The 18,996-nt window shown below is 43.2% G+C and overlaps 1 protein-coding gene across 1 annotated transcript in view; it reads left to right on the top strand.

The window, feature by feature from the left end:
- LOC142930105 (uncharacterized) overlaps window positions 1–18,996 on the top strand; it is a 38,038-nt gene that overhangs the window by 12,855 nt on the left and 6,187 nt on the right. The window contains exon 2 of the mRNA XM_076072168.1: window positions 15,720–15,870. Within this exon, the coding sequence (XP_075928283.1) occupies window positions 15,720–15,870 (151 nt within the window). The remainder of the gene's footprint in view (window positions 1–15,719; window positions 15,871–18,996) is intronic.

Below are 18,996 nucleotides of genomic sequence, written 5' to 3'. Positions count from 1 at the left end.
ACAATGCAATAATTACATCAAAAATACTTACTTGAAACTGCGCCAAAATAAATCAAAACGAACAAAAGTAGATCGGAATTCAATGTTAAATGCTTGACATTTAATCTGCCGCATAGGCGATTCATGGTCAAGATGTTTTGTATGTTTTCATGGGCATGGCTAGAGTTGCCACCCGTCCGGGAATTAGCATCTGTGTTCAGGTGGTATTGATCTGTACCCTCGATATTGCACTCGTATTGAGAAATCTGTCCAGGATTGGTCTGCAGTCAGTAGAATCATTTTTCAACGCAGCGTATGTTTGCAGGGTGAACTTCTTTCGCACCGTACGCAGCCAACCATGCTTTAATGGAGGTGCGGGGGAATAACAAACTGAACGCAAAAAGAACAGGGACACAGCCTTGAAAACACAGAAGTGCATCTACACGTAGGGCAGTTGTTGAAGGGGAAGAGGGATGAAAATGATTAACGAGACATATCAGGGCAGAGCAAAGTGCTTATTGTTATCTTGACTTAATAATGAAACGTTAATAATGAAACGCTAATCACTCAGCTGTTTCAATGCTAAATTCTATGCTAATTCCTTTGTCAAGGCGCTCTGTTTCTTCTCACACAGCTTAAAGGTCGCGATATGAGCGTGGCTTTTTCGCTCCAGCGCTGTCCTCCAGACAGTCTCGTCCCGTCACCTGATGAAGACCGCTTGTGTTGTGGCCGAAACGTCGTGAGAATTTTATTGTGTTATTTTATTTTATCAATTTATTATTTTATTCTCATTCTACGTGACTTTACCGAAAGAACCAAAGAATATTAATCCTTGCAGTCACGAAAGCTTTAAATCGAAATGAAACGTAACTGAGCCATATGCCTTAGGCAGAACGTTTTTTTTCAAACAGATGCATCACAAACGGAAAATAGAATCAATGTTTAGAAATGCACAAGGAAGCGTAGAGATGATGCACATCCTAAGAATTACACTGATACTTTGGGATTGGCTTGCAATTGTCTATGATCAATCTTACCACTTCACATTTCACTTGTATTATCCTTCAATTAGTAGTTAATCCTTCGCTAAGGAATTTGTCCTCAAATCGTGGGGACAAGCCTACCACAGAAAAATTAGTTGCCGTTTAATGTTTGCGACACAGAGAATGCAAATAGTTACATGACAACATCGCTGCTGTAGCAGTGTAAGTCACGCTGCTATTAAAATATTCTATGTCTCGAGTTTCCTGGCTGGCTGCTGGCTGTGCTTCTCTCCACCCCAACAATAACTCCGTTGTTAGTGGGTGCAGGAGACAATAGGGACACCAACAAGGTGGGAATTACCAGAACAGTATTTGAAGACTGACACGGTTAATTTAAAAATGCACTTTCAATGTATGCGCCAATTAACGTCATTCTTTTTGAAAAAATAACTTGTTTTAACCTAGAGATTTAGAAACTAAACCTTAGGACATTAAACTAGTACAATTAAAATGTACGATTAATTGTAAGGTTAGCAAAATAAATGATCTAATTCATATACTATATACTTGGTTCTTTCGGTAAAATCACGTAGAAGGGAAACAATAAAATAACAAAGATATAACACAATAAAATTCTCACAAATCAAAATTCATATAACGTTGATTTATTCCCTCCGTCTCCGCACTTGACACTGCCGGTTGTGTTCCCTCCTTAGCTCCCATTCCCACGTTAGTCTCGACCACCGGCCGTCATCACTTCAAGTTGTGTGTCCTGCCTCACCCCACCTTTGTAAACTAAAATTACGTCCTTAATTTGCATATGATGTCCAATTGACGTGTCCGTCTTCCAGTATCAGTGTAATTCTTTGGATGTGCATCATCTCTACGCTTCCTTCTGCATTTCTAAACATTGGTTCTATTTTCCGTTTTTGATGCATCTGTTTGAAAAAAAAACGTTCTGCTTAAGGCATATGGCTCAGCTATGTTTCATTATTAAGTTAAGATAACAATAAGCACTTTGCTCTGCCCTGATACGCCTCTCTTAATCATTTTCATTCCTCTTCCCATTCAACAACCGCCCTACGTGTCAATGCACTTCTGTGTTTTCAAGGCTGTGTCCCTGTTCTTTTTGCGTTCAGTTTGTCATTCCCCCGCACCTCCAATTAAAGCATGGTTGGCTGTGTACGGTGCGAAAGAAGTTCACCATGCAAACATACGCTGCGTTTGAAAAATTATTCTACTGACTGCAGACCAATCCTGGACAGATTTCTCAATACGAGTGCAATATCGAGGGTACAGATCAATACCACCTGAACACAGATGCTAATTCCCGGATGGGTGGCAACTCTAGCCATGCCCATGCAAACATACACAACATCTTGACCATGAATCGCCTATGCGGCAGATTAAATGTCAAGCATTTAACATTGAATTCCGATCTACTTTTGTTCGTTTTGATTTATTTTGGCGCAGTTTCAAGTAAGTCTTTTTGATATAATTATTGTATTGTCATTTACTGTATAATTATGATAATAGACCAAGCACTGAGACATTGCCCAGGATTGGTCTACAATCGAAAAGGTGGCAACCCCATAGCACACCCTCGTGTTCCAGTGTTAACACATCGTATATTTGTATCTTGAACTTCTTTCGCACCGTACGTAGCCCACCGTGCTAATCGGAGGTATGAGGTAAGGACAAGAAACTAAACACAATAAGCAATTACTTAAGAAGAGTTTTCAATTGAGTATGGGATGGTTGCGAGTGCTGTCAATGTGGCGGTGTTGACAACAAGCATCCACTTGAAACGAAAGCGCTTCCTAAAATCCGCGATTTTTCATTTCATGCCGATACGTGGAGATGAGCGGGTTCACCGCGGGTCTTAAACAGCCCTTCCACAGCCAACATGCGCTGGGGGAAATCTCATCAATATTCTCATTAATCATCTGCTTTGGCAGACGAAGAATGAAAAAGCTAATCCTGCAGGCATCGCGGATAATAAGATTAGAATTAAACTTCGCCCCACATCACGGCGGATACGCACGAATGTTGAACTTTTTGGGGCCGTTCATAAATGACGTCACGCACCTGGGGGGGGGGAGAGTTCAGACATTTGTGACGATGTGTGACGAGGGGGGGGGGTTTGAGAAATGTGACGTCACATCATAATGCGCAATTTTAAATGAATATAGACAACACGTTCTACTTAATTAAATATACTTTTTAATAAATGTTTTCTCCTACAACATCAGAGTGCAGCGCCACGTTAAATACGCACTACAATGACAATAGTTTAAAGCGATTTGAAACATGTTTTATTTTTTTTAGGGGGTGGGCAAAACTTTGTGACGTCACATTTGATGGGGGGTCTGACTTTTTGTGACGCCGCGTGACGATGGGGGGGGGGGGGTGAAAAATCGTCAGAAATCTCGTGACGTCATTTATGGACGGCCCCATTGGCACCGTGCGTCGCCGAATCATTGCTCATCGGAGTGTCAGCTGTATGACAACGCGACGTGGCACGCAGTGCCAACGCACACCTGTCAACCCCTAACCATTGCCTCTCTTATTACAGACCAATTCAGACCTTATTGGTCACCCCGTGCCCCTTACAAATCTCAACGTTCATCCTACAAAGTCCCATCAAACAAAACATTGGTTTGCCCGTTTTGAAACGGCTGTAGTAAGCCGTATGAACCTGAAAACTCAATCTCCCTGTACACGAATACGGGGTAACCCCGTACGGGTTGACACGGCATGCCAACGTGATACTGGATCGCGCCTTCGGCTCTAAGAGAGTCGTTTGTGACTTAACTGGAGATTAATTAATGATAAACCAGGCAGGGCTACCCTCGCTGTACGTGGGTTCGGTTTGTTGCGCTATTTCTCGCTGTGGAGGCGTCCATAAATGACGTCACGCGATTTTGGACGATTTTTGACCCCCCCTCCATCGTCACACGGCGTCACAAAAAGTCAGACCCCCCCCCTCAAATATGACGTCACAAAGCTGTGCGCCGCCCCTCCCCAAAAATACATGTTTCACATCGCTTTAAACTATCGTCATTGTAGTGCGTATTTAATGTGGCGCTGCACTCTGATGTTGTAGGAGAAAAGATTTGTTAAAAAGCCTATTTAATTATGTAGAACGTGTTGTCTATATTTAATTAAAGTTGCGCATTTTGAGGTGACGTCACATTTCTCAAACCCCCCCCCCCCTCGTCACACATCGTCACAAATGTCTGACCTCCCCCCCCCCTCGGTGCGTGACGTCATTTATGGACGGCCCCAGTGCAATGTGGCTACCTCTGACCCAAAAGCTGCTCTCTGGAGCTGCTGTGCGCGTGTGTTGTGGGGGGGAGCAGTGGCGCAGCGTTTAGCGTTTAGCACGCTGCGCTACGAACCCCGACTACACGAGTTCGATTCCCGCTCACCTCATACCTCCGATTAGCACGGTGGGCTACGTACGGTGCGAAAGAAGTTCAAGATACAAACATACGATGTGTTAACACTGGAACACGTTAGGGTGTGCTATGGGGTTGCCACCTTTTCGATTGTAGACCAACCCTGGGCAATGTCTCAGTGCTTGGTCTATTATCATAATTATACAGTAAATGACAATACAATAATTATATCAAAAAGACTTACTTGAAACTGCGCCAAAATAAATCAAAACGAACAATAGTAGATCGGAATTCAATGTTAAATGTTTGACATTTAATCTGCCGCATAGGCGATTCATGGTCAAGATGTTGTGTATGTTTTCATGGGCATGGCTAGAGTTGCCACCCGTCCGGGAATTAGCATCTGTGTTCAGGTGGTATTGATCTGTACCCTCGATATTGCACTCGTATTGAGAAATCTGTCCAGGTTTGGTCTGCAGTCAGTAGAATCATTTTTCAACGCAGCGTATGTTTGCATGGTGAACTTCTTTCGCACCGTACGCAGCCAACCATGCTTTAATTGGAGGTGCGGGGGAATAACAAACTGAACGCAAAAAGAACAGGGACACAGCCTTGAAAACATAGAAGTGCATTTACACGTAGGGCGGTTGTTGAAGGGGAAGAGGGATGAAAATGATTAAGAGAGGCGTATCAGGGCAGAGCAAAGTGCTTATTGTTATCTTGACTTAATAATGACACGTTAATAATGAAACGCTAATCACTCAGCTGTTGCAATGCTAAATTCTATGCTAATTCCTTTGTCAAGGCTCTCTGTTGCTTCTCACACAGCTTAAAGGTCGCGATATGAGCGTGGCTTTTTCGCTCCAGCGCTGTCCTCCAGACAGTCTCGTCCCGTCACCTGATGAAGGCCGCTTGTGTTGTGGCCGAAACGTCGTGAGAATTTTATTGTTATTTTATTTTATCAATTTATTATTGTATTCTCATTCTACGTTACTTTACCGAAAGAACCAAAGAATATTAATCCTTGGAATCACGAAAGCTTTAAATCGAAATGAAACGTAACTGAGCCATATGCCTTAGGCAGAACGTTTTTTTTCAAACAGATGCATCACAAACGGAAAATAGAACCAATGTTTAGAAATGCACAAGGAAGCGTAGAGATGATGCACATCCTAAGAATTACACTGATACTGGAAGACGGACACGTCAATTGGACATCATATGCAAATTAAGGACGTAATTTTAGTTTAGAATGGTGGGGTGAGGCAGGACACGCAACTTGAAGTGATGAAGGCCGGTGGTCGAGACTAACGTGGGAATGGGAGCTAAGGAGGGAACACAACCGGCAGTGTCAACTGCGGAGATGGAGAGAATAAATCAACAGTATATGAATTTTGACTTGTGAGAATTTTATTGTTTTATATCTTTATTATTTTATTGTTTCCCTTCTACGTGACTTTACCGAAAGAACCAAGAATATAGTATATGAATCAGATTATTTATTTATTTTGCTAACTTTACAATCAATCGTACATTTTAATTGTACTAGTTTAATGTCCTAAGGTTTAGTTTCTAAATCTCTAGGATAGAACAAGTTATTTTTTCAAAAAGAATGACGTTAATTGGCGTATACATTGAAAGTGCAATTTTAAATTAGCCGTGTCAGTCTTCAAATTCTGTTCTGGTAATTCCCACCTTGTTGGTGTCCCTATTGTCTCCTGCACCCACTAACAACGGAGTTATTGTTGGGGTGGAGAGAAGCACAGCCAGCAGCCAGCCAGGAAACTCGAGACATAGAATATTTTAATAGCAGCGTGACTTACACTGCTACAGCAGCGATGTTGTCATGTAACTATTTACATTCTCTGTGTCGCAAACATTAAACGGCAACTAATTTTTCCGTGGTACGCTTGACCCCACGATTTGAGGACCAATTCCTCAGCGAAGGATTTACTACCAATTGAAGGATGATACAAGTGAAATGTGAAGTGGTAAGATTGATCATAGACAATTGCAAGCCAATCCCAAATTCTGAGTGCGGAGTGACTCGGCAGGGCCGACGGCGTGAGCCTGGCACCTTCGGAGTTGTCACGGACAGGGAGCAATGAGGCCGCGTTACCGGTTGTCTTAGTTTTGGGGAATTCTGTGTCCAGAACTCTGATCCACAGTAACGATGAAACAAACACAATGTAGAAAAAAGAACAGTTGCAACTGTTGCAGGAAATTGAAAGGCATTTTATTACAAAAAAAAACATCATTTACCATTCACACAAACACTATAGTATTATAGTAGTTCGAAAATTAGACTGTGCAAAATAGTCATGTGTAATGATGAAAAATAATTGAAGATAACATTCATCATTATCTTATTGCAATATATGAACGTGTAATGGCAAATTAAAACGAAGCGATACGATTTCACAATCCTTTACAGCGATACACTTAATCCAATGAAGTTGAATGTGAACGCTGAAACACGTAAATATTACTGAACATAGCGTGGATAGAAGAAACTGATTTATCTAAATATCCATACAATTGAAACATCAATAAAGCAGGCTGCTGGAATGGATGCTCCAGGCGCCACTCTACGCGTGAGTGGTGCCAGTGGACTGAGAGGCCGTGCCAGGAGTCGCTGTCGCTGGCTGCTCAATGACCACCACCCTCTCGGCCGCTGCAGGGAGGGCGCGGCGCTGAGCCTTGAACTTCAGCTTCCCGTCTTCAGTCAAGCAGCAGCTCACGCTCTGCGGGTCCACGTCCCTGGGCAGCTGCGTCTCCCTGTGGAACTCCTGGCAGCTGTGGCTGTAGCTGCCGCTGCTGACTTCTCCGCTCTTCACCTCGCGCCGTCCGGCCACCACCAGCTTGTCTCCAGACACCTTCACGGCCAGGTCCTGTGGGGAGAAGTCCTGCACGTCCAGGGACGCGACAAACCCGCCTCCTTGCTCCTGTGGATCTTCAATCTGGAACCCACATGCTCACGGCCGGCTGCTGCAGCAGTGCGTCTCCGAGGCTGCCCGGAGCCCGCGTGTGGCTGCTGAGCTGATCGACTCCACGGAAGATTCTCTCCATCCTCTCGATCTCGCTCCTCATGTCTCGCTGCAGCTGCTGGAAGAGACTTTCACCGCGGGGGTTCCAGACCGGCCAGCCTGGCCAGACGCTCCTCTCCATCACGTGCATCGCAGGGAAGTAAACACTCAGGGCCATGCTTGTTGATGTGCTTCACAGTGAGGCTCGCTTCAGCTGTGAGCGCTGCTCCCTCCTCCGCCGATGTTCTGCCAGTGCAGCTACAGGAGCTGCTTTTATAGCCCTGGCAGTAGCTACGAGCAGATGCCAGGGGGAGCCAGAAGCGTCCAGAATGACGCAGCTGCTCCCAGGGGCTTCCTCCATCCGCACAGAATCTAGAGCGTGACTCGTGTCTCAGGGTGCAGTTTGTGAGCAGTTTACTGCCATGGAATTCACTCAGCACTCATAATGAATGTAAAACAGAGTGATGTGCTCTTCTATATTTAACTGAAATTACTACACTTTGAAGGGTGATACAAACCGAAACTTAAATTTTCGCTTACACAGCACAATGACATCATCAGCCTTATCAGGAAAGACTGAGTCACACAAAAACAACGAATGTCCCTTACATTTAACTTAATTAATAAAAAACTATCAATTCTGTACAATGGTTATTTTTAAAATATACGTAATGTTATGGTTTGATACTTACACATTGGCAGGGTGAACTAAATGCTATTGTAGTGAACTTGTCACAAACTGCAGCCTGAGACACGAGTCACGCTCTTGATTCTGGGCGGATGATGTAAGCCCCTGGGAGCAGCTGCGTCAATCTGGACGCTTCTGGCTGCCCCTGGCATCTGCTCGTAGCTACTGCCAGGGAATATGCTATTCTGTAATTGTATTTTATTATTTCTTATTTCTACGTGACTTTACCGAAAAAACCAAAGAGCAGTTTCTTTTATCCACGCTATGTTCAGTAATATTTACGTGTTTCAGCGTTCACATTCAACTTCATTGGATTAAGTGTATCGCTGTAAAGGAGTGTCAAATTGTATCGCATCGTTTTAATTTGCCATTACACGTTCATATATTGCAATAAGATAATGATAAATGTTATCTTTAATTATTTTTCATCATTACATATGACTTTTCCACAGTCTAATTTTCGAACTACTATAATACTATACTGTTTGTGTGAATGGTAAATGATGTTTGTTTTTTGTAATAAAATACCTTTCATTTTCCTGCAAGAGTTGCAACTGTTCTTTTTTTCTACATTGTGTTTGTTTCATCGTTACTGTGGACCAGAGTTCTGGACACAGAATTCCCCAAAACTAAGACAACCGGTAACGCGGCCTCATTGCTCCCTGTCCATGACAACTCCCAAGGTGCCAGGCTCACGCCGTCGGCCCTGCCGAGTCACTCCGCACTCAGAATCTGGGATTGGCTTGCAATGATCTAAGATCAATCTTACAACTTCACATTTCACTTGTATCATCCTTCAATTGGTAGTAAATCCTTCGCTAAGGAATTGGTCCTCAAATCGTGGGGACAAGCGTACAACGGAAAGATTAGTTGCCATTTAATGTTTGCGACACAGAGAATGTAAATAGTTACATGACCACCTCGCTGCTGTAGCAGTGTAAGTCATGCTGCTATTAATATATTCTATGTCTCGAGTTTCCTGGCTGGCTGCTGGCTGTGCTTCTCTCCATCCCAACAATAACTCCGTTGTTAGTGGGTGCAGGAGACAATAGGGACACCAACAAGGTGGGAATAACCAGAACAGTATTTGAAGACTGACACGGTTCATTTAAAATTGCACTTTCAATGTATGCGCCAATTAACGTCATTCTTTTTGACAAAATAACTTGTTTTATCCTAGAGAATTAGAAACTAAACCTGAAGACATTAAACTAGTACAATTAAAATGTACGATTAATTGTAAAGTTAGCAAAATAAATAAATGATCTAATTCATATACTATATTCTTGGTTCTTTCGGTAAAGTCACGTAGAAGGGAAACAATAAAATAATAAAGATAATCCCTCAGCTATTTGCACAAACCAATCCCTTAGCTATTTCAATGCTAAATTACTAGTTGCCTCTGTGGATGTGTAGGTTTTGACTTTAACATAGCCATTCCTGTGACCAGTCACAAGCTAATCCCTTAGCTATTTCAATGCTAAATTACTAGTTGCCTCTGTGGATGTGTAGGTTTTGACTTTAACATAGCCAATTCTGTGACCAGTCACAAGCTAATCCCTCAGCTATTGATATGTAAACCCCTTTGTCAAGGTGCTTCACTTATCCCAACCAGCTTAAAAGTCTCTACGAATCTGAACATCGTTAATTGAAGCTCTGTCGTCCCGACAGTTACCTTTCACCTAAAGACGGCCGCTTGCGTTGTGGCCAAAACGTCGTGAGAATTTTATCGTGTCATTTTATTATTTTATTCTCATTCTACGTGACTTTACCGAAAGAACCAAAGAAAATAAAATAATAAAGATATAAAACAATAAAATTATCCAAATCAAAATTCATATACTGTTGATTTATTCACTCCATATCCGCAGTGGACACTGCCGGTTGTGTTCCTTCCTTAGCTCCCATTCCCACGTTAGTCTCGACCACCGGCCGTCATCACTTCAAGTTGTGTGTCCTGCCTCACCCCACCTTTCTAAACTAAAATTACGTCCTTAATTTGCATATGAAGTCCAATTGACGTGTCCGTCTTCCAGTATCAGTGTTGTTCTTAGGATGTGCATCATCTCTACGCTTCCTTGTGCATTTCTAAACATTGGTTATATTTTCTGTTTGTGATGCATCTGTTTGAAAAAAACGTTCTGCTTAAGGCATATGGCTCAGTTACGTTTCATTATTAAGTTAAGATAATAATAAGCACTTTGCTCTGCCCTGATACGCCTCTCTTAATCATTTTCATCCCTCTTCCCCTTCAACAACCGCCCTACGTGCAAATGCACTTCTGTGTTTTCAAGGCTGTGTCCCTGTTCTTTTTGCGTTCAGTTTGTCATTCCCCCGCACCTCCATTAAAGCATGGTTGGCAGCGTACGGTGCGAAAGAAGTTCACCATGCAAACATACGCTGCGTTGAAAAATGATTCTACTGATAGCAGACCAAACCTGGACAGATTTCTCAATACGAGTGCAATATCGAGGGTACAGATCAATACGACCTGAACACAGATGCTATTTCTCGGACGGTTGGCAACTCTAGCCATGCCCATACAAACATACACAACATCTTGACCATGAATCGCCTATGCGGCAGATTAAATGTCAAGCATTTTACATTGAATTCCGATCTACTTTTGTTCGTTTTGTTTGATTTTGGAGCAGTTTCAAGTAAGTATTTTTTATACAATTATTGTATTGTCATTTACTGTATAATTATGATAATAGACCAAGCACTGAGACATTGCCCAGGGTTGGTCTACAATCGAAAAGGTGGCAACCCCATAGCACACCCTCATGTGTTCCAGTGTTAACACATCGTATGTTTGTATCTTGAAATTCTTTCGCACCGTACGTAGCCCACCGTGCTAATCGGAGGTATGAGATAAGGACAAGGAACTAAACACAATAAGCAATTACTTAAGAAGAGTTTCAATTGAGTATGGGATGATTGCGAGTGCTGTCAATATGGCGGTGTTGACAACAAGCATCCACTTGAAACGAACGCGCTTCCGAAAATCTGCGATTTTATCATTTCATGCCGATACGTGGAGATGAGCGGGTTCACCGCGGGTCTTAAACAGCCCTTCCCCAGCCAACATGCACTGGGGGAAATTCCATCAATATTCTCATTAATAATCTGCTTTGGAAGACGAAGAAGAAAAAAGCTAATCCTGCAGGCATCGCGGATAATAAGATTAGAATATTACTTCGCCCCACATCACGGCGGATACGCACGAATGTTGAACGTCTTTGGGGCCGTCCATAAATGACGTCACGCACCTGGGGGGGGGGCGATCAGACATTTGTGACGATGTGTGACGAGGGGGGGGGTGAGAAATGTGACGTCACATCAAAATGCGCAACTTTAAGTAAATATAGACGACACGTTCTACTTAATTAAATATACTTTTTAATAAATGTTTTCTCCTACAACATCAGAGTGCAGCGCCACATTAAATACGCACTACAATGACAATAGTTTAAAGCGATTTGAAGCATGTTTTATTTGGTGGGAGGGGGGCCAGAGCTTTGTGACGTCATATTTGAGGGGGGGGTCTGACTTTTTGTGACGCCGTGTGACAATGGGGGGGTGGGGTCAAAAATCGTCAGAAGTCGCGTGACGTCATTTATGGACGGCCCCTTTGGCACCGTGCGTCGCCGAATCATTGCTCATCGGAGTGTCAGCTGTATGACAACGCGACGTGGCACGCAGTGCCAACGCACACCTGTCACCCCCTAACCATTGCCTCTCTTATTACAGACCAATTCAGACCTTATTGGTCACCCCGTGCCCCTTACAAATCTCAACGTTCATCCTACAAAATCCCATCACAAGGGGAGAAACACAAAACATTGTTTTGCCCGTTTTGAAACGGCTCTAGTAAGCCGTATGGACCTGAGAACTCAATCTCCCTGTACACCAATACGGGGTAACCCCGTACGGGTTGACACGGCATGCCAACGTGATACTGAATCGCGCCTTCGGCTCTAAGAGATTCGTTTGTGACTGAACTGGAGATTAATGAATGATAAACCAGCCAGGGCTTCCCTCGCTGTACGCGGGTTCGGTTTGTTGCGCTATTTCACGCTGTGGGGGCCGTCCATAAATGACGTCACGCGATTTTAGACGATTTTTGACCCCCCCTCCCATCGTCACGCGGCGTCACAAAGAGTCAGAGCCCCCCCTCAAATATGACGGTACAAAGCTGTGCCCCCCCCCCCCAAAATAAAGCATGCTTCATATCGCTTTAAACTATTGTCATCGTGGTGCTTATTTAATGTGGCGCTGCACTCTGATGTTGTAGGAGAAAATATTTATTAAAAAGTCTATTTAATTACGTAGAACGTGTTGTCTATATTTATTTAAAGTTGCACATTTTGATGTGACGTCACATTTCTCACCCCCCCCCCCTCATTTATGGACGGCCCCAGTACAATGCGGCTACCTCTGACCCAAAAGTCGCTCTCTGGAGCTGCTGTGCACGTGTGTGGTGGGGGGAGCGGTGGGCTACGTACGGTGCGAAAGAATTTCAAGATACAAACATACGATGTGTTAACACTGGAACACATGAGGGTGTGCTATGGGGTTGCCACCTTTTCGATTGTAGACCAACCCTGGGCAATGTCTCAGTGCTTGGTCTATTATCACAATTATACAGTAAATGGCAATACAATAATTCTATTAAAAATACTTACTTGAAACTGCGCCAAAATAAATCAAAACGAACAAAAGTAGATCGAAATTCAATGTATAATGCTTGACATTTAATCTGCCACATAGGCGATTCATGGTCAAGATGTTGTGTATGTTTGCATGGGCATGGCTAGAGTTGCCACCCGTCCATGAATTAGCATCTGTGTTCAGTTGGTATTGATCTGTACCCTCGATATTGCACTCGTATTGAGAAATCTGTCCAGGATTGGTCTGCAGTCAGTAGAATCATTTTTCAACGCAGCGTATGTTTGCATGGTGAACTTCTTTCGCACCGTACGCAGCCAACCATGCTTTACTGGAGGTGCGGGGGAATAACAAACTGAACGCAAAAAGAACAGGGACACAGCCTTGAAAACACAGAAGTGCATCTACACGTAGGGCGGTTGTTGAAGGGGAAGACGGATGAAAATGATTAAGAGAGGTGTATCAGGGCAGAACAAAGTGCTTATTGTTATCTTAACTTAATAATGAAACGTAACTGAGCCATATGCCTTAAGCAGAACGTTTTTTTTCAAACAGATGCATCACAAACGGAAAATAGAACCAATGTTTAGAAATGCACAAGGAAGCGTAGAGATGATGCACATCCTAAGAATTACACTGATACTGGAAGACGGACACGTCAATTGGACTTCATATGACTTCATATAATTAAGGACGTAATTTTAAATTTTGATTTAAAGCTTTCGTGACTGCAGTAATTCATATTCTTAGTTTTTTCGGTAAAGTCACGTTGAAGAGAAACAACAAAATAACAAAATATATATAAAACAATAAAAATTCTCACGACGTTTCGACCATAACTCAAACGGTCATCATCAGGTGTGATGATGATCATCAGGTGTGATGATGACCGTTTGAGTTATGGTCGAAACGTCGTGATAATTTTTATTGTTTTATATATATTTTGTTATTTTGTTGTTTCTCTTCAACGTGACTTTACCGAAAAAACTAAGAAGACGTAATTTTAGTTTAGAAAGGTGGGGTGAGGCAGGACACACAACTTGAAGTGATGACGGCCGGTGGTCGAGACTAACGTGGGAATGGGAGCTAAGGAAGGAACACAACCGGCAGTGTCCACTGCGGAGATGGAGTGAATAAATCAACAGTATATGAATTTTGATTTGGGGAATTTTATTGTTTTATATCTTTATTATTTTATTTTCTTTGGTTCTTTCGGTAAAGTCACGTAGAATGAGAATAAAATAATAAAAAAACACAATAAAATTCTCACGACGTTTTGGCCACAACGCAAGCGGCCGTCTTTAGGTGAAAGGTACAGTACTGTCGGGACGACAGAGCTTCAATTAACGATGTTAAGATTCGTAGCGACTTTTAAGCTGGTTGGGAGAAGTAAGGCACCTTGACAAAGGGGTTTACATATCAATAGCTGAGGGATTAGCTTGTGACTGGTCACGGAATTGGCTATGTTAAAGTCAAAACCGACACATCCACAGAGGCAACTAGTAATTTAGCATTGAAATAGCTAAGGGATTAGCTTGTGACTGGTCACAGGAATGGCTATGTTAAAGTCAAAACCTACACATCCACAGAGGCAACTAGTAATTTAGCATTGAAATAGCTAAGGGATTAGCTTGTGCAAATAGCTGAGGGATTAGCTTGTGACTGGTCACGGAAATGGCTATGTTAAAGTAAAAACCTACATCTTCTTTGGTTCTTTCGGTAAAGTCACGTAGAATGAGAATAAAATAATAAATTTATAAAATAAAATAACACAATAATATTCTCACGACGTTTCGGCCACAACACAAGCGGCCTTCATCAGGTGAAGGGGGCGAGACTGTCTGGTAGGACAGCGCTGGAGTGAGAGAGCCACGTTCAGATCACGGCTTTTAAGCTGTGTGAGAGGAACAAAGAGCCTTGACGAAGGAATAAGCATAAAATTTAGCATTGAAATGGCTGAATGATTAGCTTGTGACTGGTCACAGAAATAGCTATGTTAAAAGTTAAAGCATACACATCCGCAGAGGCCCCCATTGTTAAAAGGAATTAGCATAGAATTTAGCATTGAAATAGCTAAGTTAAGGCATACACATCCGCAGAGGCACCCCTTGACAATGGGATTAGCATAGAATTTAGCATTGAAATGGCTGAGTGACTCGCTTGTAACTGCTACAGAAATAGTTACGTTGAAGTCAGAGCATACACATTCACCGAGGCACTTAGTACAAATCAAAACAGGAGAATTTAGCATTGAAATAACTAGACGAATTTAGCATTGAAATAGCTAAGGGATTAGCTTGTGACTGGTCACAGAAATATATGTTAAAGTAAGGCCTACACATCCACAGAGCTTCAATGAACGCTGTTAAGATTCGTAGCGACTTTTAAGCTGGTTGGGAGAAGTGAGGAGTGAGGCTCCCTCCTCTGCCGATGTTCTGTCTCAGATGTGAATAATTAGTATTGTATTACAATTCTATAAACAATACAGTGTTGTAGTGCATCACGTGTTGATGTTCCATTGCACAGCCACGTTCCAAATGCTATAATGACGTAAGAGCCGTGGAAACCTCTGACGTCACGGTGACGTCATGGCCCGGTGACGTCACGGCAGAGGTCAGAGTGGAGTCGGCTCCTGGAGAGGAAACCACCTCACCCCACGCTGCTCCTCCACTTCGAGTTCTTCAGAGACCTTCGCCACCACCACCACCATGGCGATCTTCACGGCTGTCCTCACTGTGGTTCTGCTGCTCACGCAGCCGATGGTGGAGCTCCTCGGAGGATCTCGGCGTGGGGGTTCGGACATTAACGCCTCCAACACCACCACCACCACGATCAACTACTCGGGACTCGTGAAGAACGTCTCTGCATCAGCAGGGGTCGCCACCTGGGGACCGATGTTCAGTAGCCACAGTGAGGACATTGTGGACAGCGTGCTCCCTGCCCTCCTGCAGGCTATGGGTGAGCTGAGCAGCAGCTGCCAGGCCATAGTGGACAGCGCGCTCCCTTCTCTGCTCCACGCTGTGGGTCAACTGTACAGCGGCTGCAAGGAGGCCATCAGCTCCACCGTGCTGCTGAACACCCTGCACATCGCCGTGCATCTCTGGCGTTTCATACATCGCCAAGTGAGTGAGCAACATCCATCATCATCACCACCACCATCAGCCATGGTCAATCCACTAGTGGGTAGAGACCTCCACGAGCCGTCGCCACCTCCCACGATGCCGCTGTGCAGTAATCCACCCAGCACCTGCACGTGGAGCGATTTCATTGCTTCATCTCCCCACTGGGCACCCTCTCGGATGACCCCCTCGCAGCCCGTCGGCATCACTCGCCGCCTTCACACCTCCACCGATCCCCCTCAACTCCACTCACGGTGTCTTCAACAGCCTGGTTGGGCACTGGAACAGTATCCCGGACAGTGCCGGATTAAGCTCGTGCGGGTCCTGTAGCTTATATTATAAAGGTGCCCAGAATAAATGAAAAAAACACAATTATAAAGCACGAAGTTTTTAACTTGCATAGTAAAGTAATTGTAATTTTACTATAGTAATAGAGCAAGTACAGAATCACTGAACGGGGATTTATAGGGTGAGATAATTTAGCGCGGGGCGCTTGAAAGTGCGGGGCCCACAGCTAATGATTATTTTGTTCCGAGGATAATCCGGCACTGATCACGGATTGAGTATGAGGAGCAGTGATGAGATTTAAAGTATTTTTTAACATGTTATTAAAATGTTATGTTTAATAGAAAATATAATGTTGTTTGTCTCTTAGCTGTGATTCGTAAAAACACTGTTGTTACTCAATGGTCTTTCGGTAAAGTCACGTAGAAAAAATAAACAAAATAATAGAATACGACGTTTCGATTGCAACTCAAGCAGTCGTCATCAGGTGAAACTAAATTTGAGAGAGAGAGACCAAACACAGACAGGGAGACACAAAGATCCCCCGTATAGCCTGAACAGACTGTAGGGGCAAGTGCTGTTAGCGAGCACCTGTGAAGGCCGAGACAGTACACGAGGGGGTGGGTGGCCAGCACCACGCCCGACCGCCTTTGTCTCCCTAGTGGTGATGTTTACACACCGCACCAGGTACTCATTTGAGGCTGAGTCGACCTAGGGGAGGCCCGGGACCGGTTCAGATAATCGTCACTGGTGTTGGCCGTGAGCGGGAATCGAACCCGGGTCGCCAGGTTCATAGCGCAGCGTAGCGCTAACAGCTGCACCACCGCTCCCCACACACAGGGAGACACACAAGCAGAGAAGGACGGTGATCAACCAGGCAAAGTATTATTTGTTGTGTTGGCCGACTCAATGAGTTGCATTACATTTCTAAGTTTGCTGAGTTTGATCCTCTTTCTATCAGCTTGTACCCTCTGTAAATTTCACCCCCACTATCTCGCCCGTTACGGCAGCCCCTCCGCTCCCACTCCCCCTCGGAGTAGCCGAGGGATTAGCCGGGGTATGCTTGCTCTGCGATCTTACATTTACTTGCAAATCCCACCACAAACGTATATAGTGTAACCTTTGGTTGCAGTAGCTCTCTCGCTACATTTCTTCCTGTCTCAGCAGTCCGCCTGCTGTATTATTTCACCTGAAGACGATTGCTTGTGTTGTGACCACGTGTATACTGTTTACTACAGTACTATGGTGTTGTGACCACGTGTATACTGTTTAATATAGTACTATAGTGTTGTGACCACGTGTATACTGTTTACTATAGTACTATAGTGTTTGACCACGTGTATACTGTTTACTATAGTACTATAGTGTTGGGACCACGTGTATACTGTTTACTACAGTACTATAGTGTTGTGACCACGTGTATACTGTTTACTATAGTACTATAGTGTTGGGACCACGTGTATACTGTTTACTACAGTACTATAGTGTTGTGACCACGTGTATACTGTTTACTATAGTACTATAGTGTTGGGACCACGTATATACTGTTTACTACAGTACTATAGTGTTGTGACCACGTGTATACTGTTTACTATAGTACTATAGTGTTGTGACCATGTGTATACTGTTTACTATAGTACTATAGTGTTGTGACCACGTCTATACTGTTTACTACAGTACTATAGTGTTGTGACCACGTGCATACTGTTTACTATAGTACTGTAGTGGTGTGACCACGTGTATACTGTATACTACAGTACTATAGTGTTGTGACCACGTGTATACTGTTTACTATAGTACTATAGTGTTGGAACCACGTGTATACTGTTTACTACAGTACTATAGTGTTGTGACCACGTGTATACTGTTTACTATAGTACTATAGTGTTGTGACCATGTGTATACTGTTTACTATAGTACTATAGTGTTGTGACCACGTCTATACTGTTTACTACAGTACTATAGTGTTGTGACCGCGTGCATACTGTTTACTATAGTACTGTAGTGTTGTGACCACGTGTATACTGTATACTACAGTACTATAGTGTTGTGACCACGTGTATACTGTTTACTATAGTACTATAGTGTTGGGACCACGTGTATACTGTTTACTACAGTACTATAGTGTTGTGACCACGTGTATACTGTTTCCTATAGTACTATAGTGTTGTGACCATGTGTATACTGTTTACTATAGTACTATAGTGTTGTGACCACGTCTATACTGTTTACTACAGTACTATAGTGTTGTGACCACGTGCATACTGTTTACTATAGTACTGTAGTGTTGTGACCACGTGTATACTGTATACTACAGTACTATAGTGTTGTGACCACGTGTATACTGTTTACTATAGTACTATAGTGTTGGGACCACGTGTATACTGTTTACTACAGTACTATAGTGTTGTGACCACGTGTATACTGTTTACTATAGTACTATAGTGTTGTGACCACGTGTATACTGTTTACTATAGTACTATAGTGTTGTGACCACGTGTATACTGTTTACTATAGTACTATAGTGTTGGGACCACGTGTATACTGTTTACTACAGTACTATAGTGTTGTGACCACGTGTATACTGTTTCCTATAGTACTATAGTGTTGTGACCATGTGTATACTGTTTACTATGGTACTATAGTGTTGTGACCACGTGTATACTGTTTACTACAGTACTATAGTGTTGAGACCAAGTGTATACTGTTTACTATAGTACTGTAGAGTTGTGACCACGTGTATACTGTTTACTATAGTACTATAGTGTTGGGACCACGTGTATACTGTTTACTACAGTACTATAGTGTTGTGACCACGTGTATACTGTTTACTATAGTACTATA

The sequence above is a fragment of the Petromyzon marinus genome, chromosome 37 (genome assembly GCF_048934315.1).
Source record: "Petromyzon marinus isolate PM22_M1 ecotype Great Lakes invasive population chromosome 37, UKy_Petmar_22M1.pri1.0, whole genome shotgun sequence".
Taxonomy (NCBI): Eukaryota; Metazoa; Chordata; class Hyperoartia; order Petromyzontiformes; family Petromyzontidae; genus Petromyzon; species Petromyzon marinus.
The sequence above is the reverse complement of the archived record's forward strand: the minus strand, read 5'-3'. Positions and strand labels throughout refer to the sequence as shown.